The following is a 27838-nucleotide window of genomic DNA, read 5'->3' as shown; positions in this document are numbered from 1 at the left end:
ACTCTAACAAATGAAATGCTCTTCAGTGAGTTTGGCTCATTTCTGAGTTCCAGCAAGACCCAGATTTCTGTTTGACCAGCCGTCATGCAGAAAGTTCTAACCAGCAGCACTCTTGTGAACAGGTGTGGACGTGCCCAGTCCCTGCATAAGTTCTTTCTCTGATAGCAGCCGCCCTGGAGTTTCTTTTAGTCACTGGGTTGGTTGGAATGTTGTGGCTGTTTCGTGCTGTGTTTACAGAGTGCTCACTGCAGGCCACGTAAGCACAGCGTGACCCTGGCCCTGCAGTCACTGGTCTTCCTGCCTCATCCTGGTCCACAGCCATCCTCCCCTTTGAAAAGCATCTCCAGTTCCCTTCAGTTCAGTGCAACAGGGATGTGCTGAGCAGATACTGAGTCCAATGTTGGGGGACTCTATATTACATGTGAATAATAGCTATCACTTAGGAGTGCCTGCTTCTAGGCAGACATTATCTCACTGCATGCATCATCCCATCCCACTCTCACTGTCACCCTCTTGGTCCCATTTTTTCAGAGGAGGAAGCAGGCAAGTGGATGAGCCCCAGGCCATACAGCTAACAGACTGAGGATCTCACTGACTGCAGCTCCGACATCAGAGTCTGAGTTTTGAACTCTATTCTTTCGTGCCATTTCAGCACGTTCCAGGAAGTCTAGATCTAGGAGCTAGAGTAGTTCTGAAAGATTCTATGGAGGAAGTGGAAGTTGAGCTGGATTCTGAGATTTACACTGGGGAGAGGGAAGAGCAGAAAAATAAAACACACAGGTACTCTTGCTACCTGTTTTTTTGTTTGTTTTTGTTTTTTGTATGTTTATTTTTCCTACAGAGAAATGGAGAAGGAAAATTGGTCCATTTTGTAGTTGGCATTACAAATTAATTTTAAATTCCACACCTGCCTTGCCACTTGAGTTTAATCTTATTATAGCAGATCACCTCACATTTCTTTAGTTTGTATAGATTTTGCGTGCAGGGGTTTTAAGTCAATTAAAGAACATCTGTGCTAAAAGGAGTTATTTTTGTATGCATTAACATAATAGGCCCAATTCCTCTCTGAATCAACAAGAAAAAAAACTTTTCTAATTTCTGTTTTAGAGGTAAAGTAATGCAGTATGGGAAGAAAGCTAACTATCTCTTTTTATTTTTAGTCCCTGGTAGATGTCCAGCAAAATGAATTTATACTGTTTGGAGGAAGAGCTGAGATTAGCTTATCTAGACTGACCTTAGCATTGAAGTGTCCTTGACAGGAATGCTTAATATTCATGATGAGCGAGCAAGGTATTCAAATAGCAGAAAGGGGACAGTCTGAGAAACAAATTTGAACTTGAATATCCTACATATGGCATCTGGACACAGCGCTGTTGTCTTTTATTCCACCTTGTACCATCTCACCATGAAAGTACCTCATATAAAATATTCTTTCTGAAATAGCCAGACTTTGCAAGTCATTTAATTTTCCCCAGGTCGTTGGCTCCATGTCCTTGTCTTTAAATGTCCCACCTCTTTAACAATTTCAATCTTCTTTTTTTGCCGAAAATAGTTTCCCCACAGCCATATTTTAATGCATATAAGAAGGAAATTACTTGACTTTTAGCATCTCTCAAAGAACTTTCTCTGTCTCAGAGAAAGTTAGACTCTGGTGACTTTCTTCTCTGAATCTGGGTACCTTAGTCTCTCCATCCCTATACAGAAATACGCATCATTGGTTGTAGCCATAGAGTGTGGGTGGGACCAAGTCTACTTTCAGCTCCAGCGAAAGCCCTGATTGGTCTAGGACAGTGGTTGGCAAACTGTGGCTCTTGAGCCACATGAGGCTCTTTGGCCCCTTGAGTGTGGCTCTTCCACAAAATACCATGGCCTGGGCGAGTCTATTTTGAAGAAGTGGCGTTAGAAGAAGTTTAAGTTTTAAAAATTTGGCTCTCCAAAGAAATTTCAATCGTACTGTTGATATTTGGCTCTGTTGACTAATGAGTTTGCCGAACAATGGGATGGGGGCTTAATCACATTATTGGAATCAAGAGTCTAGGTCAGTGGTAGGCAAACTCATTAGTCAATAGAGCAGCAAACCGCGGCTCAAGAGCCGCAGTTTGTCAACCACTGGTCTAATACATTGGCAATTCAGTTATGATCCCAGGATTTGGTTCAGGGATGAGCCAATCTGCACAAAGCTTTGTGTTGCTGTTGACTGATTGCCCAGGACAACCTCTCCTGTTTCCTGAGAATAAGTCAGTGCATAGGCTTGATTGCAGCCAGTTCTCCTACAATCATGAGGAAGTTGGCCCTAGGAAGCAGCCAACATTGGGTATAAAGAGAAGTGAGGTGGAAAGAAAGCGAATCCTCACATCGTTTTAGCAATCAGTGCAGTCCATTGTAGCTCTGGACTCCCCGTTAGCCAATAAATCCCTTCCTGATGATGAGTTTCAATTAGGTTTCTTTGTTACTTCCAACCCCAGTACACCCAACTACTGAGCAGTTGAACTCAAAAGCAATACTGTGCCCTCAAATGCAGTTTATCCATTCTGCATATTGGGTCATTAACTTGCATGCACCCTTTGATGGTGTATTAGCTGGGACAGTTTAGGCTGTTAGACATAAAAATTGACTTTTCACTTGCATAACTGTCTGAAGCAGGGGTTCCTGGTCAGCACTTGGCTTTCCCGCATGGTTCAATTGGCTTCCCAGAAAGCCTGGCTCCTCGCCCTTTTGGCCCGCCCACCCCCTAGGCCTTGTCATCCTCCTCATCAAGCTGGCAGAGGGAAAGGAAGATGAAGGGGACATTCCTGCTTCTTGAAAGGCACGGCCTAGGAATGGTGCAAACCATTTCTACTTTCCCTTGGATAAACTCAGTCACAAGGCCACATCTAACAGCAAAGGAGTCCAGGAAGAAGTGGAGTTTTGGTAACTAAAATGAACTGCAGGAGATTATTAAGTTACAGGAGAAAACACCAGCAGAGCAGTGTCAGCCCAGGTGTCCCATCTCCAGAAACGCATCAGCTTTGTCTCTCTCATTTCTGCTCTGGGTAAGCCTCTGCTCCTGCTCTTCTCCGGCTGAGTTCTTGCTCTGGTTCACTCATGCTGACCCCGTTTAACCCACTGGCAAACAATGCAGGCTTTACTGAAGGTCTCGTATACACTGAGTGGCCAGATTACTATGATCTCTGAATGCATAATAATCTGGCCACTCAGTGTATATCCTATAAAATAAAAGGCTAATATGCAAATTGTCCCCTTGACCAGGAGTTCGACCAGCAGGCAGGCCGGCCAACCGCCCATGTCCCCTCCCTCTGGCCAGGCTGGCTGGACCCCACCCATGCACGAATTCATGCACCTGGCCTCTAATACACACACACACACACACACACACACACACTGAGTGGCCAGATTATTATGTGTTCAGAGATCATAATAATCTAGCCACTTAGTGTAGAGACAGAAATGTAATTAAACTCTTCCATGAACCTCTGCTCTTCCCTCCAAATATCTCTTCCCAGGTCATCAATCCCTCTTCTTACTCTTCCCTGGCTACTTGCTTCCCCTCCACCATCGCCAGTTCCTAAAAATCCCCTCCTTGCCCAAGCAACTCAGCTCTTGTCTTTTGTAATATGCCCACTCTGCCAAACAAACACCTGGTAGGAAACCAAACATCAACAACATATGTTAAATACTCCTCAGGAAATTTTGAAAATAATTCACTGGGTAAGAAAGGTCTCTTCTTGGGGCAAAGTTGGGAAGGGAGTTGCTAAATAACAAAATAAATTTTTGCCATAAAAATATATTTACATAGATAAAAGATTAAAAGGCTATTCCTGCCTAAAATGTCAACAGTGTTTATCTCTAGGTAACCAAATTACAAATGGGGTATTTTTTCTCTTGTATGTTTCTGTACTTTCATTTTTATATTTAAAAAAAATTTTATAGCCGAAACCGGTTTGGCTCAATGGATAGAGCGTCAGCTTGGGGACTGAAGGGACCCGGCTTCGATTCCTGTCAAGGGCATGTACCTTAGTTGTGGGCATATCCCCAGTAGGGGGTGTGCAAGAGGCAGCTGATCGATGGCTCTCTCTCATCGATGTTTCTAGTTCTATCTCTCTCCCTTTCTCTCTGTACAAAATCAATAAAAAAATATTTTTTAAAAATTTATAGTATGTGATATATTTCTTTAATAATCTGTAAACACCACAGTAAATAAATATATTTTTTGCTTAATTTTATTGACCATTAGGGAAAGGATACAGAGAAATTAGAACCCTGTGCATGGTGGTGGGAATGTAAAATGATGAAGCCTCTGTTGAAAACAGCATAATTCCAAAAATTAAACATAGTATTACCATAGAATTCATAAGTGGGACGTGGGACAAATGTTAAAAAGTGGGACGTCTGGTCACCTTACACTGGTCACCTTATACCAGAGCCGGCTCCTGAGGCTTCTGCCAGGCATAGGGCTTAATATTTGCTGCCGAGTAAAGACTAACCGGAAGCAGATAGCAGCCTGCTCCAGGTAACTGTGGCCCTAAATATCCCACCAGCCGCCTCCACACCCGTCGCATCAAGAGCAGAACTCACTGGCACTTGGAGGTGGGCCAGCTTCTGAGGGGCAGGTGGGGGCACAGTCATGCCTGGGATTTCCAAAGCCGGTCAGCAAAGCTTAACGGGGCTGTGAACCTGTCTGGCTGAAGGCCAGTGGGGAGGCAAGCCCAGGCCCGGACGCGGCAGTGCTGTGTTTACCTGGGAGATGACCCAGGCGTGGGCTGAGCCCCGAAAGCTAAGTCAAAGCCAGCCATGCGTCGGGGCTGGAGCTGAGACCTTGGGCTGGTTTGGGGGTGGGTTCTAGAGAAACACGGAGAAGGCCAGGGCCTCCTGTGGCCTCAGGTAGGCTGTTCCCTGCTTGTTGGTACCTGATTGTGTGCAGCTGCTGGTTTTGTCATCGAACACTGAAAAGGCATAGAAGCCCTTTTCATGAAGTCCCGAAGCCATGTCATGTTTTCTGTGGGCCTCTGGGGCTTGGCCCACTGCAGCACACGTCTTCCCCCGGTTCCCGAACGCATGGCTTTGCCACAGGAGGATGGCGTGCAAATGGGCACAGCTCTACAGCCGTCGCCCTGCCTCGGCGGAGGGGAGAGCAGAGTGTGCTTGGAAGCTGGGAATCCGTGGCTGCCGTGTCAGTCACTCTGGTCGTGGGATGTGGGGAGATCAGCTTGCTGAGAAAAGGCAGCCAAGGGCACGTAGAAGTGTAAGTTCCGGATCTGGAAGGCTGTCAATGTCAACGCATTCACGTGTTGAGGCAGAATGCACGGGAGGACGATCAGCCCGCACTCTGAGGAAGGAAAGTTTAACCTTTATCTTGTAGATCTGCTGGTCCAGGGGGATTCCGGATCCAAAGCCTGAACTGAACTCGTGGGCCGGCTCTGACCTATATATCTCCTCCTGTGGCAGCCCCTGAGGGTCCTGAGCTCCGCCCGTCAGTCTTGGTGGGGCCTTGGGGGCGTGCTCCGCAGCTCTGCCCAAGTCAGTCAGAGTGGGGAAGTATTTTAAATATATTTTATTGATTTTTTACAGAGAGGGATAGAGAGTTAGAAACATCGATGAGAGAGAGTCATCCATCAGCTGCCTCTTGCACACCCCCTACTGGGCATGTGCCCGCAACCAAGGTACATGCGCTTGACCAGAATCGAATCCGGGACCTTTCAGTTTGCAGGCTGACGCTCTATCCACTGAGCCAAACCAGTTTTGGCAAGACTACAGTTTTAACCAGTTACTGAACTAGGTTGCCAACTCCCCCTCCTCCCCATTTTGCTTTTCACACATAGTCAAGGTGTGTCGCTCCTGTCACTGTCATTATTTCTGCTCTTCGGAGCCTCCACCATGCGCTGACCCCTGCCTCCTACCGGGCACTTTTATTCCAGGCAACCACAAAGGTGGGCCTCATCGCCGGCCTCCCTAAAGCGGTCCCGGACCCTGCTCCCAAGGCCACAACGGGGTCAGTTACCCATGAGCATCCATAGCCATCTCTCATCTGGCCATGGCTGGGGCACAAGGTGCAGGGGACAGGCTACGTGGAGAATCCCACAGACCCGCCCCTCTTGTTTACCAAGTTCCCAGGACTCAGCCAGCTCCCTGACATTCTAACCCACAAAACACAGAAACCTCTACCCTCCTGCCTTCTGGGAAGGCTCCCGAATTCCCCCAGGTGGGCCTGACTCACACAGAGCTGGAAATTCCCTGCCTGGGGTCAGGGCACCCAGGTCTGGGAACACAAAGCCCTGGCTGTCTTTCCTGGAAGGGAAAGGGGAAATTACCTTTCCTTTGTTTTGGCTGATAAGCCAGAGGAGCACAAAAGATAAACTACAATTAGTGTCTCAACATCAGGGCACCTTGTTGTCCTGGTCTCACTCACCTGGACACCTGGGCTTACTCATCGGCTGCGGAGCCGTGGGCCTGCCACCTGTGAGTCTGTTCATGGGTCTTTCGTGGCTCCTCAGGATGTAACTCTTGGACGCTTTTGGGTGGTCTGTTAATTGCTCCTTAATTCCCTTTAATTTATATTCAGTGCAGCTCCAGGTGGCACCTCCCACCTCATCCCACTCGTAGTTGTTCATCTGCACCCAGGCCCAAAGCTCCAAAGAATCCGACCTGATTTTCATGCAAAGTCGCACTGAGGCAGCAGGACCTGACCCTGCCAAGGAGCCGTTGAGGGTTAGGAATCTGAGGTATGAACCTCCTCACCGTCATCTGAGTCTTTATTGCTCCCGATTTTATTGAGAGATATTGACATAGCACTGTGAAAGCTCTGGATGTATGGCATAATGACTTCATAGGATTCTAAAATGAAGTATGAGCTAGGAATGTAGGCATGTCCAACCCAGGGACCTGTCATTGGTATCAGCAGATGTCCCGGATCCCGCCAAGAAGCCCCGGGATCCAACGGCCTGAACTGAGCTCAGTGGACTGGCTCCTCCCTTGCTTCTGGGCCTTGGAGTGATAAGTGGCTCATGAGAGGCACTTTTCTTTGTTCCCTGAAGAAAAAACTGAGTTAGTTGGCTTTTCCCAGCGCATTCTTCAAGCAGCCTGCCAACCTGGCAGATTCTATATACGTATTTGATTTTCCATCTTGACCGGGTTCCCGGTGACGCCGAAACCAACCTTCCTCTGAGGTCCACACTCAGGGACTTCACAGGGCTTTGCCCTGGAGCATCTGCTCACTTGGAGGCCCCTCCGGGGCTCCGTCCCCAGCTCCTCCCAACTCCTCTGAAGCTCCACTTGAGTCTCCTGTCTGGTATGTGGAAAGTATGTCAACAGCTGTAGGCGCCTCTGCGTGTCAGCTCCTGACTCCTCACCCACCTTTCCCGGGTCTGGAGGCTGGGTCCCTTAGCCTCCTCCTCAGTGGAGCCCTCACAGGGTTGGAGGGCCGGTGGCCCTGCCTGCAGCCTGTGTGCGCGAACAGATTCCGCATCCGGCGATCCGATGATGCGCTCCAGATTCATCGCATCCCCAGGTCGGCCTGACATTTCGGCGCGTGAACGTGAGTGCCTGGCGTGGCTCCCGCTGCAGGCATAATGAAGCCGGGAGGGGGAAGAGCTCACTTCCCAGGAAGCAAATGTGTGTCAGTGACAAGTCTTCCTGGCAACAGCACCAGGAAGGAGGAACCAGGCTCCAGCATCACAGCCAGAATCGTCACACTGATGGCTGCACTGCACTGCCCAATTTTCCTCCTCAGTTACTGACTCCAACCGAAAGAAAGAAAGGAAGAAAGGAAGAAAGGAAGAAAGGAAGAAAGGAAGAAAGAAAGAAAGAAAGAAAGAAAGAAAGAAAGAAGGGAGGGAGGGAGGGAGGGAGGGAGGGAGGGAGGGAGGGAGGGAGGGAGGGAGGGAGGAAGAAAAAGGAAGGAAAAAGAAAGAAAGAAAGAAAGAAAGAAAGAAAGAAAGAAAGAAAGAAAGAAAGAGCAAAGCAAAGGGAAGAAAAAGAAGTGTTTGGTACATGCATTCTCTAAACGATACCCCCTAATCTGCCATTAAACAGGGAGACAGCTGACCTGCAATGCTGCCAGGCTGTGGCTATCCCTGGCTGTGCTATGATTGAATAATAGATGAGTGTCTGAGGCGGAGCGAGAGGCACAGGGATGAAGCTTGAGGGGCAGAGCTCATTGGCCCTCTGCTTGGGGAGTAGGGCCCTAACACTACGGAGCCAGAGATGTATTATAGTCCCCCGCCCCTCCCCCCTTTTACCCCCCTAGTTTCTTAGGCATGTGCTGCTAACCACAAAGTTTCCTATTTCTCAAGGCATCTATTCAGAATGAAGAGGGAAGTGAAATAGACTGGATCCGGACATCCACACACGTGGGAAGCAGTGGCTGTTTCTACTTGACTCCGATCACCATGCCCAGACATGAGGTGGAAGCTTCGGACAGCCGCGCTGAACGAACCCGGCCTGGCTCAGATGGCTCATCGAGTGCCCTTGAGTGGGTCTCCTTCCCCCCTCCAGGCACCCGTCTCACCAGCTGGAGAATGAACCTCGGATCTCTTAGAGGTCGCCCCAGGTCTGACCTTCTAGGATTCCAAGGTCAAAACCAGTTTCACCATCCTAAGAGAGCATGGAATTAAAAGTATTCCCATAAATGTTGGTCTCCAATGCCTGATCTCCGGGTTCTGCTTTATCACCGCAGCGTGAGCATGCGAGACTTGAGGCTCACATTCCCGCGCACGCATCATTTAGCAGTATCTGGGATACATTTACATTTCTAGCATCGATGTAATTCCACTTGGGTCGATGCCACAGGAAGTTCAGGACCGATTCAATTAAGAGACTTAAAATGAGAGTTTAAAAAGCAAAGACAATGCGTTGCACATGCTCTACCCATTGTTCTCTGCATTGTTATTCAATGCGGCACGCTGGGGGCGGCTTGCGCTTCAGTCCAAGAATCTGTTAGCAATCCAAAAGTTGCATTTTTACTATCTTATTTGGCAGCATGGAATTTAAGATCCGGATTGGACTTGCGAGGCAGGCAGGCAGGCACTCCTACGAAAACAAGCGCAGACAGCCTTTTTGTACGTCTTCACATACCTCTCAGCTCCTGACGTCGCCTTCAGACTGTGGGCCTGAAACAGGAGACAGAAAAGGCCCTGATTGCTACGCCCGGGGGTGAGGAGCGTGTCCAACCTAAACGTGCTTCCCCTTCCACCTACAACAGCCACCGCACCAGGAGGAGGCACCAAGCTTTCCATTCCTGCCTGCGGGAGGACATTGGCGAGCCACAGCTTTCCAGCGGGTGCACACCGAACAGGAGCAGTCCTCCGTGGACACGGAGTGGAAGCTCCCCGGGACCTCACGGCAGAACTCCGAGCCAGTCCAGATGAGAGACTGAGGAGTTGCAGCCTCTGCATAAACACATCTGGTCGGAGTGAGCAGACAGGGCCGCAGGAGCCCCAGAAGAGAACTTCAAACGGAAAAGGACAAGAAGCAGAACTTCTGAGATGGCCCCAGCCAGGTATGAGACAGGAGGGGCAATGGCAGGGACCTTCCCCAGGTCCTGCTGGGCCCGTGCGGATGCGGGGAGACCCCGACGCTTAACCAGCGGGAACTCTAAACTGAAAGATGAGACAGGACACAGGCTTTCTTAGAGGAGAAGGACCCCTGCCAGGCTGCCTTGCAAAGGAAGAAAGCACATGTGCAGAGGTGAAGGCATCTTCTGAGGGGAGGAAAGGGAAGCGATGGGGCTTAGGGTACTCGGCACACGCTGAATGGTGGTTTCATATAAGGCACATGATTAGGGACTTAGAAATCGGGGCCTTAGGGTATTTGGCAGGTGCTGATTGGTGATTCAATGTACAGTCCATTTAAGGTGCCTGGTTAGGTGCTCAGGAATGTTCGGACTGCAGGTGGAGTTTACGTCATTCTCCGTCCATCAGTTGGGGGAAGGGAGGATCTATCCTAAACTCTCACGGACAAGGCAGTCCCCAAGGTCAGGCCTGAGGAAGAGGGGCGTTGAATACTGGCGAGTAGAAAAAAAAGTCAAAAGCTGGGAGGACAGAGGGCAGGGGAGGAGTCAAGGCCGCCGATTCAGAACAAAGATGTGAGTCCTACAATTCTGGAGTTCTTTTACATGATGCCTGACCTCCTGTAATGAGGGCGGCCTTTGAAAAGAACTGCGTAGAGGTTTGACAAAGACAGTGGAATAAGAGGATCCACAGGGGAGCAGGACAGAATGATTTCCTTTGGAAAATGTCCTTAGATATTAGAAGTTAATGCTAGAATAAGGTGACCAGACCGGTTTTTAACAATTTGTCCCGTGTCCCGCGGCGTTTTGGGACTTTTTTAAAATGCCAAGGGAAGCTGGACAAATTGTTAAAAATCTGGACTGTCCCACCAAAAGCGGGACGTCTGGTCACCTTATGCTAGAACCACAATCTGTACATACCTGTCCCCGGTGTACTTTGGGCCTCAAGAAGCAAGACTCAGCAGATGGAGTCTGCACTCTACGGAATATGTGTTATAATAAGAAGGTAGGCCCTGACTGGTTTGGCTCAGTGGATAGAGGGGTCCCGGGTTCGATTCTGGACAAGGGCATGTACCTTGGTTGCGGGCACATCCCCAGTGGAGAGTGTGTACCTTGGTTGCGGGCACATCCCCAGTGGGGAGTGTGTAGGAGGCAGCTGATCGATATATCTCTCTCATTGATGTTTCTAACTCTCTATCCCTCTCTCTTCCTCTCTGTAAAAAATCAATAAAATGTATTTTAAAAAATAAAAATAATAATTAAAAAAAGAAGGTAGGCGAGATTGGGCAGTGCCAGGTTCTTCCAGTCGGGGCCCCAGACCTATGGCAAGGACCCAGGCCTTTCCATTTCCCCTGCTCAGCCTCACACCGGCCCCTTAGGAGGCCCTCCTCACGGCTTCTGCAGTTTTAGGCCTCCTTGCAGGCAATGACATTCAAGACAGAAAAAAAAGTCGCTCCTCCCGGGTACAACTTCCTGAGAGCAAGGCCTCCCTTCCCAGAAGTGCCTCTTGCAACTCGCCCTCACATTTTTTTCAGCAACAATTGCATTGCACTGCCACGCCATTGCCCGGAGCTATCTTCGGCAAGGTGAGCCCTAGACCAACAGATTGGCTGAGATTGATAGTCATTCTGCGGGGTCTTCCCTTGACCATCATGGCTGTTCAGGCAGGGTGAATGGGCCTGGGATTCAGTCTGTGAAGGAGAAGGATTAAGAGTCCAAATGGGCAATGGACTACAGGGTGGGGCTCCCAGCCAGGCCTGCCACGCCCCTCTGTGGACTCCCAGGTGACATATCAGGGCTTCTCAGATAGGAAGAGACAGCGCTCACACCTCCCCCGCTGACCCAGCCCTTTTTACCACAACATTGCTCTTGTCTGTTATACCACTTTTAACATTTTAAACCATCTTAGTTAAGGCTCAATGCAAGGCAAATATTTTCTTTCCAAGTTTATTGAGCTATACTTGACATATAACATTGGGTAACACTGAGATGTGCAATGTAATGATTTGGTGCACATACACAGTATATTGCAAAACAATCACCACAATAGTTGAGTGAGCATATCATCACCTCAAATTAACTGGTCTGTGTGTTGAGAACATCTAAGATCCTCTCTGAGCACATTTCAAGTACACAACAAAGTATTAACTACAGTCACCATGCTGTGCATGAGAGCCACAGAACTCAGCTTATAACTGGCAGTTTGTCGCTATTGACCAACATCTTCCCTTTCCCCCACCCCCACTCCTTGGCAACCAGCATGGTACTCTCTGTTTCTATGAGTTTGGCTGGTTTTAGATTCCTCATGTAAATGGATTCACACAGTATTTGTCTTTGTCTGATTCATTTCACTCAGCATAATGCCTCAGGGTTCATCCGTGTTGTTACAAAGGGAGAGTTTCCTCCTTTTTTACGGTTGTGTGAGGGTAACATTCTATTTATCCATTCACTCATTGATGGCTAGGTACAGTAGGTTGTTTCCATATCTTGGTTGTTGTAAAGAATATTACAATGAACATGGAAGTGCAGATATCGTTTGAGATAGTAATTTTATTTACTTCAGATATATACCAGTACATGGAAATGGGACTGCAGGATCATATTGCAGCTCGATTTTTAATTTTTTTGAGAAACCGCCATACTGTTTTCCATAATGATTGTACCAATTTACATTCCTATCAGCAGGGTACAAGGGTTCCCTTTTCTCCACTTCCTTGTTAAAACTTGTTATCTCTTGTCTTTTTTATAACAGCCAGGTATGAGATAATATCTCACTGTGGTTATCTCTGACAGGTATGAGATAATATCTCACTGTGGTTTTCATTTGCATTTCTCTGATGATAAGTTATGCTGAGTATCTTTTTATATACCTTTTGGCCATTTATAGGTCTTTGGAAAAATGTCTATTCAGTTCCTCTGCCAGTTTTTTAATCAAATTATTGGTTGTTTTGCTATTGAGTTGTATGAGTTCCTTATATATGTTGGGCATTAACCCCTTATGTGCTTTGTGGTTTTTAAATGTTTTCTCCTAGTCCATAAGTTGCTTCTTCATTTTGTTCATACTTTCCTTTGCTGTGCAGAAGCCTTTTAGTTTGATATAGTCCCACTTATTTATTTTTGCTTTTGTTGCTTGTACTTTTTAAAAATATATATATTTTATTGATTTTTTACAGAAAGGAAGAGAGAAGGATGAGAGAGAAACATCGATCAGCTGCCTCTTGCACACTCCCTACTGGGGATGTGCCCACAACCAATGTACATGCCTTTGACCGGAATCAAACCTGGGACCTTTCAGTCCGCAGACCGACGCTCTATCCATTGAGCCAAACCGGTTTTGGCTGTTGCTTGTACTTTTGGTGTCATATTTAAAAAAATCATTACCAAGAGCAATGTCCAGTAGTTTTTCCCTATGTCTTCTTCTAGGAGTTTTAAGGTTCGGGTCTTACATTTAACTCTGATAATTTGAGTTACTTTTTACTAGTGGTATAAGATAAGGGTCCAATTTCATTCTTTTGCATGTAAATATCCAGTTTTCCCAGCACTTTTATTGAAAAGATTATCTTTTTCTCCACTGAGTATTCTTTGTGAGATATTTGTTGGCTGGATATGCATGGGTTAATTTCTGGACTCTTGATTCTATTTCATTGGTCTAAATTTGTTTTTGTGCCAGTACCAGATAATTTTAATTAATATAACTTTGTAGTATAACTTTGCAGTACAATTTAAAATCATGAACTATAATGCCTCCAGCTTGGTTCTTCTTAAGAATGCTTTGAGCTGAAACCGGTTTGGCTCAGTGGATAGAGCGTCTGCCTGCGGACTGAAAGGTCCCAGGTTTGATTCCGGTCAAGGGCATGTACATTGGTTGCGAGCACATCCCCAGTAGGGAGTGTGCAGGAGGCAGCTGGTCGATGTTTCTCTCATCGATGTTTCTAGCTCTCTATCCCTCTCCCTTCCTCTCTGTAAAGAATCAATAAAATATATTTTTTTAAAAACAATACTTTGACTATTCAGGATTGTTTATGGTTTCATAAAAATTTTAAGATAGTTTTTCCCATTTCTGTGAAAAAAAATGCTGTTGGCATTTTGATAGGGGTTGAAGTGCTTCTATAGATGATTTTGGGTAGTATGGACATTTTAAAATATTAATATCTTGTATTTGAGGAAGAATTAATATGTGTGTTTTCTTCAATTTTTTCATCAATGTCTTATAGTTTTCAGTGTGCAGATATTTCACCTCCTTTAGTATCATGATAATGCTGCTTCATAAAATGAGGATGGGAGTTCTCATTAACACTTGGAAGAATATGAGATGAGTTGGTATTCTTTAAATACTTGGTAGAATTCATCAATTAAACCATATGGTTCTGGGCTCTTTTTTGTTGAGAGGTTTTGATCACTGCTTCAATTCCTTAGTCATTATTGGTCTATCTCTTCATGAGTCAATCTTGGTAGGTTGTATGTTTCTAGAAATTTATCCATTTTTCTAGGTTATCCGGTGTTTTAGTTTATAATTGTCCCTAGGGATATCAGTTGTATTGTCTCCTCTTTTATTTGTAATTATTTTTTGAGTTCTCTCTCTTTTTTTTTTTTTTTCGTGGTTAGTTTTGTCAACTTTATCTTTTCCAAGAAGCAACTCTTAATTTCACTGACTTTTTCTATTGTGTTTCTAGTCTCTTTTATGTCTGTTTTAATCTTTAGCATTTTCTTCCTTTTGCTAATTTTGAACTTAGTTTGTTCTTCTTTTTCTAATTCCTTGAAATGTAAAGTTATGTTGTTTACTTGAGATCTTTCTTTCTTTAATATAAGCAATTATTGCTATAACCTTCCCTCTTAGAACTTCTTTTGCTACATGCCATAAATTTTGATATATTGTGTTTTCATTTTTATTTGTCATTAGATACTTTATGGTTTTCCTTTAAATATTCTTATTCACCCATTGGGTGTTCAGGAATATGTTGTTTAATTTCTAGCTGTTCATAAATTTTTCAGTTTTCCTCCTGATGTTGATTTTTAGTGTATACCATTGTGATTGGAAAAACAACACTAGACATAATTTCAATCTTCTTAAATTTGTTAAGGTTTGCTTGGTGGCCCAACATGTGATCTATACTAGAGCATGTTCCATGTGCTCTTCAGAAGGACATGTACTCAGTTGTTGAGTATATGTTCTAATATGTCTCTTAGTTTCATGTGGTCTACTCTATAGTGTTATTTAGGTCTGAGCAAATTTATTTTGCCATAAAATTGAGGAATATCCAACATGGCAATAATGAGATGTTGTAATTTGGTAGAAACAGCTAGAGGTTCAGAATCACACAGATGGCTTTTATTTTTTTTAATCCATTTTCTGGTTGAGAGACCAGTGGCAGTTACTTCATTTCCCTAGACCCGTCCTGCTAGTAATCACCTCAACTCCTTGGGCATGTGAGTTCTTTCTTGGGAGGCTGAGCTGGGAGGCATGCCATGGCAATGAGCAGAACATTCTGTCAGTCTACACAACACAGTGCCTCGGGGCTATGGACAGGGTGGTGCAGGAAACAAATGCCTCCATTTTTCTCTCCTCCTGCCCTCTGATTTGTTCCTATCCCCCCACCATGGCCAAACCCAATAAGAAGCCAAAGAGACAAAGAAGGGTAGAGGATGGAAGGGTGGGGAGCTGTATTATAAAGGAGAATAACAGCACAGTGCATGTGCCTGATATTTACTACCAGGTGCATGGATATAAAGGACAGTATTTTTATATAGTATTTTATTTTTATTTAATTCTGAAGTTAAGTTTTGGGAAAAAGAAAAGTTGAATTTTCTGTATATAAGTAGCAGGTTTGGCACACTAGGCCATGTGATAGGGACCAGGGCCTTCCCGCACCTCTCAGCCTGAGATCATGGCATGCCAACGAAAAATGGCTATCTACCGAAACTCAGCCTTTGGAGGAAACCTGTGAGAAGTGCGTCTGGAATGGCTTTGTGATCTTCTTACCCATGTAAACGCATTATGCCCGCTCCCCGAAACTGTCTCCCTGTACCAAATGAGTTCTTCCTGGCCTGTCAGTGCAGCCAGACGCCCGACAAACAAGTCTGACAGAAGCTGTGGTAATGACACCCTGGAAGGCCATTTGTCTTCTGCTGCGATGACAGCAGCGGCATGCATGCATCTTGAGTAGTTTTCCTGGAGTGACGGTGACTCCAACGGACCATGCAGGGCAGCCACACTCTGTTCCCGGTCCTCTTCGGTGACCAGCGAGTGATGACAGCACACTCTTCCGTTCCGAACTCGAGAGCCAAACATCTGCAGCCCATGCAGGTTTCTCCTAGCTCTGAGATGAGTCAGTGTGCAGCCAGAATGGTGAATTATAAGCAGGATCGGATGAGTATAAGTGATTTATATAGCGGGATCAGAGGAGTATGGGCATTTAAATGTGTTCCTTCCTCACACCTCCTTTCTCACTCCTACTGGGTTCTACTCCTCACCTTTTCCCATTTATCCCCCCGCCTCGGCCTTCTCCTTACTGCAGAGCCAGGAACTCCAAGGGCCCTACCTGTGGATTCAGGTAAAATAGTCATCGGCACTCTGGACCAGTATCTCAGCCTCATAGCCGTGGAGCACGTTCTCCAGCCGCACAAGAACACCAGCTTAGCTTCTAAAGCAGATCAGTTTTCCTCACTGATTCACCTTGGAACAGTAACTGTTACCGCCTCTAGTTCTGATTACTTAAGACCTTCGGTGTTGGTTCCTGGTTTATTCCACAAATTACACTTTCCTGGTGGCTTGATTCACAGGTTTGCCAGATACCAATGTTTGTATTCCTTCCCTGCTAACCCCTTACTCGACTTCCTGTTTTGGTGAGATTTTACCATGTTACCTTTAAAGTAAACACTAAAGATATTCCTCTCCTGCTCTCAACTTGTAGCAAAACGAATAAAAGAAAAGCATGTTGGAGGGGTGTGTGTGTGTGTGTGTGTGTGTGTGTGTGTGAGGGGGTGGGGGAGGAGGGCGACAGAGACAGAAAGTAGGTGTTCTCTTAAAAAGAAGAAATTGAGCCCTGGCCAGGTGGCTCAGTTGGTTGGAGTGTCATCCCATATACCAAAAAGTTGTGGGTTTGATTTCCAGTGAGGGCATAGTCCCGGGTTGTGGGTTCAGTCCCCCATCAGGGTGCATATGGGAGGCAACTGATATAAGTTTCTCTCTCACATCTCTCTCTCTCTCTCTCTCTCTCTCTCTCTCTCTCTCTCTCTCTCCACCCTCCCTCTCTCCCTTCCTCTCTCTAAATATATCCTTGGATTTTTTTAAGTGTCTCAGCAAGTACAAGTCAATTTAAAATTTTATAGATAATTCTTTAAAAAAGCAAGATTCAGTACAAATGATGTTTCTTCTATAAAGCAGCAGTTGCCTTTATGTAATAAATATGCGGAAGAACTTTTTGTTATTTGTGCCTGGAGTTATTTGCTTCAGTTATCTTACTAGATTTTAATTCTACCTCCTCCTCTTCCCTTGAAAAAGAGAACATTGTTTATTAAAAAGAGATCCAGTTCCCTTCTAAAGTATCAGGTGTCTGTTATGTCACCAAAAAGTGTCCATAAACAGCCTCCTCTGTAGAACTGGCACAGGATCCTTGCTCCTATTAGGTCTTAGCATCGCATTCGAAGAGTACACTCATGACTGTCACACCCTTAGAACAGTGCTTTTCAACCCGATTTGCACATGAGAATCACCTGGAGGATTGTGTGCAAGTGTGTATACATACCCATGCACACTGATTTCCTGGGCCTCGCCCTAGGGAATCTGATTCAACTAGTTTGAGGTAGGGCCAGACATTGGTAGGCTTTTTTTTTTTTTTTTTAAACAAGGAATTTAGCTTTATTTTTTCTGTACATCTGCAAAACTCTTAGGACCAACGTACTGTATTTAAAAAATAACACTTAAAAAAAAAGGCCTATGGACTCTGGCCGGTGTGGCTCAGTTGGTTGGGCATCAACCCATGCACAGAAAGGTTGCTGGCTTTATTTTGGATCAGGGCACATGCCTGAGTTGCAGGCTTGATCCCCAGTACGGGGCATGCAGGAGGCAGCCAATCAATGTTTTGCTTTCACATCAATGTTTCTCTGCCTCTATTCCTCTCCCTTCCCCTCTAAAAATCAATAAAAAATTCTTAAAAAAAAAAAATGGGATCAAGGCCTTAACCCCAGGAAACTATAGCAACTCTGATTGGTCCAAGAAATTGAAAATATATTGGGAAGATAAAACAAGAGGAAAGAGAATGAGAAATTACTGAGGAAGGGGGCCTCGGAGTGGGCCACGAGGGGGAACTGGAGGCCAGGGAGTGGGTCTGGGTGGAGGGAGGGGCCCCCTTTGGTAGCCATAGGGTGGGGGTCGTGGAGGGCCAGTATATCCATGAGGGGGCATCAGTGGAGGAGGTCCACGCATACCATGGGGAGGCATAGGACCTGGGTGACCCATGGGAGATCCAAACGGAGGCCCTCGGGGAGGCATGCCCATTGGAGGAGGTCCAGGATGAGGCATGCCAGGAGGTGGTCGTGGTGGGGGCTGCCCCCCAGATCCTGGGGGCCCAGCATAGGGGTGTCCTAAGCCATGAGGGCCATGGTGGGCCAGCTGCATCTGTGACATACCTGGATGGGGCATCCCACCGGGTGGAAATGGGTGCGGATGTGTGTGTCTGTGTCCAGGATGTCCAGCCCCTGGGGTTCCTGCTGAAGGGGGCCCATGGCCACCAGCCCCAGGAGGCATGGGTGGTGGGGGCATGGCTGGGGGTATCCCCGGTGGAAGGGCTCCAGGAGGCGGCACTGGGGGTGGGAAGGAGCCAGGAGGAGGCATGCCTGGTGGAGGAAGCCCAGATCCCAGTGATGATACTACAGGATTGGGGGCAGAGGGTGGCGGCGGGGCATCTGCAAACAGCTGATGAGGGCGATCAGCCTGGGAGAGTGGGTTCTGAGCCGCCAGAAGCCGTTCGGCTGCTGAGCCGTGACGTTCACCCTTGGAGTCCTTCTTGAAGGCATAGGACACAGTGATAGGGCGGTTACAGAGGTACTGCCCATTCATAGCTTCAATTGCTGCGTCCGAAGCATCAAGCGAAGCAAAATTAATAAAGGCATAACCTTTGGAATTGCCTGTGTCAGGGTCCCACATAATCTTGGGGGTTTGTAAAATGACCCCGAAGGCGCTGAAAGTATCGTACAGCAACTTCTCATCAATCTCCAGGTCCAGGTTCCCAATGAAAATGTTGGCCCCCACATCCAGGTTCTTGTTGTGAGCTGACGCTTTGTTCACCCAGATTGGCTTCCCATAGAGTTTGATCATGTTCATGATCTTAATGGCATAGTCAGCATCTTCCTCGCTCAAGAATTCCACAAAGCCATAGCCTTGGTGCTGGCCAGTGACTCTGTCCTTTGGCATGTGGGTGTTAACCACTGGCCCGGCCTGGAGAAACAGCTCCCACAGCAGCGGTTCGCTCACCTTCTCGTCCAGGCCCCCCACGTACACAGTGGGATCCTGGTTCCGCTCGGAGATCGGCCCGGCCGCCATGGTGAAAGAGCTCCCGCCGTCTCCATTGGTAGGCTTTTTAAAGCTCCCTATATTGCCTGCTGGCATGGCTAAGTGGTTGAGCGATGAACTATGAACCAGGAGGTCATGGTTTGATTCCTGGTCAGGGAACTTGCCCAGGTTGCTAGCTCAGTCCCTAGGGTGGGTCATGCAGGAGGCAGCGGATATTGATCATCATTTATGTTTCTATCTCTCTCTCCCTTTCCCTTCCTTTCTGAAATAAACAAAAAAGATATTTTAAAAATTAATAAAGCTTCCTAATTGGCTTAGAGATTCAAGAAGTCTGCCCATGCTTGGATTTGTTGCCCTATGAACTAAGCAAACTTCTTTTGAAATTCAAAGGCAATTTTTTAGCTGGTTGCCTATCTACAGCCTATGACACCCAATAACTAAAGAGAAAGGAAATGCAACACCTAAAGTCACAAGGTCCAAAGTTATGAAAAGTCAAATGCTTGAATCTGGACGCTGGGTGAACTATAATGATCCTTTCTTCCCTCCTTCCCCACCACCTCACCATGTGTGTGCGAGTACACACACTCATACACAGTGACATATGTAGCTCTACACGCAAATTCCAGCTTTGGCCTACTTGGCACAAAACACTGAAGCAGCTAGGGTCTGTCAGAATGGTCTTCCTGCCCTTACTGGACTGCAGGTGACCTCAGCTTAGTGACACATTGTTTTCTGTCTTAAATTTTTTGTTTGGAATTTCAACACATGTTCATAGAAATGGTGTGATCGTGGTGATAACGTCTTAAGTTAGCCTAGTATAATTTTTGACCCATAAAACTGCTGAACCAAAGCATATAAAAGTATCTAGGGCAATCACTGTGAACTGAGAGCACTAATAACATGGGTTCACATGGCTGGATTCCTATACACTGATATGTTCCCCAAAAGAATAATGGCAGACATAGGAAAAGCAACATAAAATGTCAATGATACAGGGTAGGAGAAGGGAATCGATCAATCTCAAGGGTGATAACTGGCTTTGGAAATCGAGAGGGCGTAAAAGCTGAATGTTAAGACTTAAGCAGAAGGATAGGGCAGCTATGAGTGAGGTGGTGTGAGGGGAGCTGCCTGTTAGTAGACAAATATCTCACAAGGAGATGTTTGGAAATCTTAAAATTCCCAAATACATAAATGGAGAATTATTTAAAGAGGCTCTGGCTTTTTTCCAAATCTGTGGAGATTTTTCTCTGTGGTTTTGTGTGTGTGTGTGTGTGTGTGTGTGTGTGCGCACACACACACACACACACACACAAATATCTTGGTATCCCTTGACAATGCTTTTTTATTTAAATAGAAATTTTGACCCTCTCTTAATTGCCATTTTTTCACAAAAAAACAGAGTGTTGTTTTCCAGGAAATGGTAAGGACTGTAGGAAACTAGAAGCACATGCTCTAAGTGAAGAAGCACCATCATTAACTCCAGACAAAGCCTGCCAAGACAGGCTGCTTGCCCAGTTCTCTATTTTTTTCAAGAGAAGTGAGTAGAGATATGTATATGGAATATCTTCATTTTATCCTGGAAGTACTAGTTAATGTAATAAGACAAGACAAGTAAATAGAAGGCATATATATTTAGGAAGAAAGAAATAAACTATCTTTATTTATAGATGACATGATTGTCTATGTAAAAAAATTCCCAGAATCTTATCCAATAAAAGAGAAACATGCATATTGACCATATCTCCACTATGTACACAAGCCACACCCACAAGTCAATCAGAAGTGAGTATGCAAATTAATACAACCAATATGGCTGTTAATTTGCATATCCAGGTGCAGAGCAAAGACTGAAGACAGCGTAGGAGGAAGCCAAGCACTGCAGAAGAGAGCATAGCTGTGAAGAAGAAAGCTGGGCTGCAGAGAAGCAGGAGGGGCTGTGGAGAAGGGAGAGAAGCAGGCAGGATGGTGGAGAAGGCCACAGGAAGCCCTATTCTTGCAGGAATCTTCCTGCAATGGGCTTCTAGTGGATTAATGAAAGTCTTGAAACTGATAACCAATTATAGCAAGGCTGCAGGATACTGCCTGAATTGATTGACAAGTCAATTTCTTATATAATAAAAATGAAAATTTGGAATTTGAAATTAGAAAACCACCACCATTTACATTAACATAAAATTTTAAATACTTAGGTATCAATCTATCAAAATATGTATAAGACCTGTGCAAGGAAAACTACAAAACCCTGATGAAAGAAAGCAAAGCTAAATAAATGAAGATGGCCCAAACCGGTTTGGCTCAGTGGATAGAGTGTCAGCCTGTGGACTGAAGGGTCCCAGGTTCGATTCCGGTCAAGGGCATGAACTTTGGTTGCAAGCATATCCCCAGTAAGGGGTGTGCAGAAGGCAGCTGGTCGATGACTCTCTCTCATAGAAGTTTCTAACTCTCTATCTCTCTCCCTTCCTCTCTGTAAAAAATCAATAAAATGTATTTTAAAAATAAAAAATAAAAATAAATGAAGATGTACTCCATATTTCTGAATAGGAAGACTTCACACTGTTAAGATGTACGTTCTTTACAATTTGACATATAAATTCAACACAAACCCATTCAAAATGTCAGTATTTTTTATTTTATTTACTTTTTTCAGTAATTATTTTTTTAGATATAAATAAACTGAAACTGATTCTAACATTTATATGGAATGGCAAAAGACCCAGAATAGCCAACACAACACTAAAGAAGAAGAGTTAGAAGACTTACAGAATCCAACTTGAAGACTTAATACAAAATTATAATAATCAGGACAGTAGTATTGGTTAAACAATAAATAGGTCAGGAACAAAATACAAAGCCCAGCAATAAACCCACTGTTGAGGGAAAGCCCCAAAAGTCTAAAATCAGGATCAATTCTGAAGAACTGACATGTAGCCTTGTTCAAATTAATAAGAGCTTTAACAGGAGAAACTTCCATACATGGGAGAAGCAGCTGCCCCAGTGTGGTGGGCCAGGAAAAAGCCATGCCCCTCCCAAGACAGAGTCCCTTTTTGTGTTGTTAATCCTCACCCGAGGATATTCTCCATTGATTTTTTAGAGAGAGGGAAAGGAAGGGGGAGAGACAGAAAGAAACATCCGTGTGAGAGAGACACCTGGATTGGTTGCCTCCCACATATGCCCCGACCCAGGCCTGTGATTAAGCCTGCAACCAAGGTACATGCCCTTGACCAGAATCAAACCAGGGACCTTTCTATTCATTGAGCCAAACCAGTTAGGGCTAGAGTCCCTTTTTATAGGGCATTACTAGCAAGCCATAAAGTGGGTAGTCACCAGAATGAACAATACATTCCTAAGTTAAAAGAAAACATCAGGTAATTATCACATTTTATATATTCACTAAACCCCTTCCCAGGACATGATGTTTGCCTTTCGGCAGCATTCTGTCTTCAGCTTTCCAGGCAGTCAGCCAAGCATGAGGTTGCAGAATCACAGAGAGTTTTGCACTTACTGAGAGTGCACCTTCCCAGATGCCTTTGCTGCGGGAGTCATAGTACATCTCTAAAGTGAGCTCCTATACACCCACACAAATATAGTCAACTGGTTGTTGGCAAAGGCACACAGCTAATTCAATGGAGAAAGGATAATATTTTCAATAAATGCATGTATCCACATGCAAAAAATTAAATCTAGGCCTGGCCGGTGGTCAGTGATTAGAACATTGGCCCATGAATCAAAGGATCGCAGGTTCAATTCCCGGTCAAGGGCATGTATTATATCTTGGTTGCAGGTTCCATCCCTGGCCCAGTGGGGACACAAGCAGGAGGCAACCAATTGATGTGTCTTTTTTTCATCAATGTTTCTTTCTCTTCCTCACCATCTCCCTTCCTTCCACTCTCTCTAAAAAAAAAAATCAATGGAAAAAATATCTTCAGGTGAGGTAAAAATAAATAAATCTAGACGCAGACATTACACCTTTTATAAAATTAACTCAGAATGGATTATATCCCTAAATGTAAAATATAAAATTTCTAGAAGATACCATAAGAGAAAATCCAGGCAAGCGTGGTTTTGTCAATGACTTTTGATACACAATCCATTGTTAGGAGAATGAAAAGACAAGACAAAGACTTAAAGAAAAATCTTTACAAAACACATATCCTGTGGGACTTGTATCCAAAATATACAAAGAACTCAAAACTCAACAATAAGAAAACAAGCAACCCACTTAAAAATGGACAAAATACATCTGAACAGACACTTCACCAAAGATATACAGATGGCAAATAAGCATATGAAAAGATGCTCCCCAACATGTGTCATTAGGGAACTGCAAATTAAAACAACAATGAGATACCATCTACACTTATTAGAATGACTAAAATCCAAAACACTGGCAATAGTACATGTTGGCAAGGATGTGGAGCAACAGGAACCCTCATTCATCGCTAGTGGGAATGCAAAACAGGACAGCACCCACTTCAGAAGACAGCATGGCAGTTTCATAACAAAGCTAAACACAGTCTTATCTGACAATACAGCAATCCTTTTCTTGGGACCAACCTGTGGTTCAGTCAATATTATCAGACAGAAGAAGGGAGCAGATCTACAGAGCCAGAGAAAATCTTCCAAGTTTTAAAACAGAGTGTGAGGGGTAATTTTTGGAGAACGGGGTTACTCTATTTCCAGGTTAGGTCCAAATCAATTCAGTGCAAATTAACTGAAGTCTTTTTTACTTTTTATGACCAATAGATGCCTTGTAAGTTGATCTTCATTGGGCTGTGCTCTAAGAGACTGAGAGAGACAAAATGGTCAATGACATTTGCCGTTGAATAAGGGAAAACAAGCACACAAACAGACTTGAAGATATTCCCAGAACAGGATTCCTTTTTTATTATTATTTTAAATTATTAGAGAGAGAGAGAGAGAGAGAGAGAGAGAGAGAGAGAGAGAGAGAGAGAGAGACATTGATTTGTTGTTCCACTTATTTATGCATTCATTGGTCTTGACCCAGGTTCGAACCCACAACCTTGGTTTATTGGGTTGATGCCCTAAACAGTAGATCTGCCTGGCCAGGGCCAAGTCACAGAAGAGGATTCTATGAAGAATAAGGCATCCATTGGATAAAAATATAAAATTAAAGCCTACATATATGCTGTTAGCAAGAGACACACATTAAATGAAAAGACTTAGATAGAAAGTAACAAGATGAATAAAGACATAAGAAAGTTGGAGTGGATAAATTAAAACCAGACAAATAGACATCAAGATAAAGAGTATTACTAGAAATAAAATGGGACATGTCAAAATAATAAGGAAGACATAACAGTTATAAATGATTCTTAGAAAGTTAAACAGACACTTGTCTATGAGCTGTTAATTCTATGCCTAGGTAATTAAGCAAGAGAATGGAAGCATGTCCACAAAAAAATGCTTATACAAGAATGTCCATAGCAATTTTATTCGTAATAGCCTCAATTTGGAAACAAATCAAATGTTCATCAGCAGGAGAATAGATGAACAAATTTTGTACATCAATACAATGGAATACGACTTGGGAAGAAAACAAAAACCAAACCCTGCTGTTACACAATAACATGGATAAATTTTGCAGACATTATGCTGAGCAAAGAAGCGAGAGACAAGAGAGTACATACTGTGTGAGTTGTTTTTATATGAAGTTTTATAGCAGCAAAACTCATCTATTTTGAAAAAAATAATTTTGCTTTTGGGACACAACTGGATTTCCTGGGTGGTGAAAATATTCATTATCTGGGTAGAGATATATGCATTTGTCAAAACCCATCAAATTGTAAATATAGCAAGGGGAACAAAGAACTTGTAAATAAATACAAAGCTATATAAAACATGGTTTCCTCGAAACAAAACAAAAGAAGAATAACTTTGAGAAAGTAATATGCAAAAGAGTACATGGTGACTTCATGAGGAACAAAATCTACCAAGTACTGTGGGACCTTTGTGCTTTCCTTTACTTGGAGTTGGTGACCATGATTTAGAGACCTTGAATCACAGCCCCTGAATATACACGTATGGCATTGTTGGTTGGCACCAGTAACAGAATCACAGTAATCTCCAAAGGAACAACAATGCAATCCATAGGTTCCAACCCAGCAGGAGGGAAAAAGGATCCTCAACTTGGTCATCCCCCACAGAAGGTTGAAAAGGAGGAAGGAAGAAGCAAAGAGAAAAACAGCAAACAGAAAATACAAAATAACATGATAGAAATTATTCCAAATATGTCAGCAATAACAATAAGTGTAAGTTAATTCCACAGTTAAAATAGAGATGTGAACAAATTGCATTTTTAATTGTAATTTATGTTATTGTGGTAAGAACAGTTCACATGAGCTGTACTCTCTAAAATGTTTAAGTATTCAATATAGTATTGTTAACTGCAGGTATGTTGTTATTCAGATCTCTAGAACTTAATGATATTGAATAACTGAAACTTGATGCTCATTGATTGGCAGCTCTCTATTTCCTCCCTCTTCTTCTCTCCCAGCTTCTGGTAACCAATTTTTGGATTTTTCACATTGACTTATTTCACTTAGCTTATTGCCCTCAATATTCATCCATGTCGTGACATATTGCAGAATTTCCTTCTTTTTAAAAGCTGATTAGTATTCCATTGTGTGTTTATGCTACATTTTCTTTGTCCATTCATCCATCAATGTGCATTTAGATTGTTTTCACCTTTTGGCTATCATGAATGGAGCTGCAGTGATCATGGGAGATCCTGATTTCAAATCTTTTGGATAAATATCCAGAAGTGAGATGACTGGATCATACAGTAGTTCTAGTTTTAATTTTTTAAGGTATCTTCACACTGTTTTCCATAGGGGCTACACCATTTTCCATTGTTAACAGTAGCATAAAGGTTAGGATTTCTCCATATCCTCCCAACACTTTATTTTTTGTGGTTTTGATTTGCATTTTTCTAATGATTAGTGGCATGGAACATATTTTCATATACCAGTGGGCCATTTGTAGGTTTGTGTTTTGTTTTTTGTTTTTTGAGAAATGTCTATTCAACTTTGTAGTCTGTTTTTAAATTGGGTTATTAAGGGGATTTTTGTTACTAAGTTATAAGAATTTTTTTTGTTGCAGTTTTTGTATCTGTTTTTAGATGAGAAAAGTTTAAGAATTCCTTCTTCAAAAAAATATTGACCCCTTATTTAATATATGACTTGCAAATTTTTTTTCCTATTTCATAGATAATGTTTTTAGTCTGTTGTTTTCTTTGCTGTGCATTGGTTTTTACTTTGATGTAGTTTTACATATATATAGTATTATTTTGCCTGTGATTTTGGTGTCTTATCTATAAAATCATTGTCATGACCAATGCCATGAAGCTTGTCCCCTATTTTTTTCCTAGAAGTTTTAGGTCTTACTTTTTAGTCTTTAATCTATTTTTAGTTGGTGTGTGTGTGTGTGTGTGTGTGTGTGTGTGTGTGTGGTATAAGATAAAGGTCCAATTTCATTCTTTTGCATTTGGGTATACAATTTTCCCAACACTATTTATTGAAGAGACTATTCTTTTCACAATATGTATTATTGGCACCATCGCAGATCAGTCAACCACATATGGATTTATTTGGGGGCTCTCTATCCTGTACTATTGGTTTATACATATGCCTGATGCCTATAGGATACTGTTTTAATTACTGTAGCTTTGTAATATAGTTTGAAATCAGGGAGTATGATGCCTCTAGCTTTGTTCTTTCTCAAGATTGATTTGGCTATTCGGGGTCTATTGTGATTCCATATAAATTTTAGAATTGTTTTTCTTTCCAATTTTTGTAAAAAAACAACAACACTGATTCCTATTTTATTCTTTTTGGTGCTGTGGTCAATGGAATTGTTTTTAAATTTTCTTTCTCACTTCATTGTTAGTGTAAAACAAGCAAACAAACAAACATACCAAAAACAAAAACAAAAAAACAAAAACAAAACAAAACAGGTAAATATAGCTGAGATGATCATATTAATGCTAATCAAAAGAAACCTATATACCAAGATTAGTAGTAAACAAAAAAAGAATTTAAAGAAAAAGTTTAATAGGTTTTCAGAGTGATACTTTACAACATTAGAAAGAAAAATCTACCAATAATAGTAATAGGTAATATTTCATTAAGGGGGAAGTACCATGATGTCTATAGTTGCATTTAAGTGCAAAACACACACACACACACACACGCACACAAACACACAAAAAAAACCCTATAAAAAACACAAACAATTAATGGAGGGAAAAACATAGAGAAAGATTAACATGTAAATCTAAGTATGTGGTATAGGGGTGTTCATTTTATTATTCTTTCTATTTATTGTATAACTATCTCAGTTTTCCTATAGATTTGAAATTTTTCAAAATAAGTTAAAACTTTATAAAGTAAAAAGTTGGGGAAAATTCACTTCAATAACTCATGAGGCTAAGAGAAAAATCAGAAGAAATTATAAAATATTTAAAATGAAAACAAAAGCCTTACATATTAAAGCCTGTGAAAAACAACCAACGTAATATTTAGAGGAAAATTCATAGCCTTAAATAAACTTATTTAAGCAAGAAAGGATTTAAATAAATGGGCAAATTCTTACATTCAAATACCGTGTTTCCCCAAAAATAAGACATCCTCCGAAAATAAGACCTACTTACAGGTTTCTTTCTTAGTGAAATATAAGGCATCCCCCCGGAAATAAGGCCCCCCAGGCTCTGTCTCAGAATGCTATTGCTAAACATGAGAGATTTGGTCCACTGATTCTGAAAGAAATGGAGTCACAAGAAATTCACCAGGAAATTCAGGAATTGGATT

At 43.3% G+C, this 27838-nt stretch overlaps 2 protein-coding genes across 5 annotated transcripts in view; one reads left to right on the top strand and one right to left on the bottom strand.

Moving 5' to 3' along the window:
- The first annotated feature begins 8994 nt into the window (after positions 1 to 8994).
- The window catches only part of SIPA1L1 (signal induced proliferation associated 1 like 1), a 388928-nt gene continuing 370084 nt past the window's right edge, over positions 8995 to 27838 (top strand). For all 4 annotated transcript variants that reach the window (XM_084892089.1, XM_084892086.1, XM_084892109.1 and 1 more), the window contains exon 1: positions 8995 to 9493. The gene's annotated coding sequence lies outside the window, so the exon portion shown is untranslated. The remainder of the gene's footprint in view (positions 9494 to 27838) is intronic.
- Positions 17658 to 19083, bottom strand: LOC311617587 (splicing factor 3B subunit 4-like). The gene has a single exon (XM_084874061.1). The coding sequence runs from the start codon at positions 19041 to 19043 to the stop codon at positions 17769 to 17771; it is 1275 nt and encodes a 424-aa protein (XP_084730187.1). The 5' UTR covers positions 19044 to 19083; the 3' UTR covers positions 17658 to 17768.

Source organism: Pipistrellus hanaki (genome assembly GCF_964339955.1).
Source record: "Pipistrellus hanaki genome assembly, chromosome: 1".
Classification (NCBI taxonomy): domain Eukaryota; kingdom Metazoa; phylum Chordata; class Mammalia; order Chiroptera; family Vespertilionidae; genus Pipistrellus; species Pipistrellus hanaki.
Note: the sequence above shows the minus strand (reverse complement) of the source record. Positions and strands in the feature narration are given on the sequence as shown.

Excerpts from the sequence above, each read along its gene's own strand:
- LOC311617587 (XM_084874061.1), bottom strand. The coding sequence starts at position 19,043 with ATGGCGGCCGGGCCGATCTCCGAGCGGAACCAGGATCCCACTGTGTAC.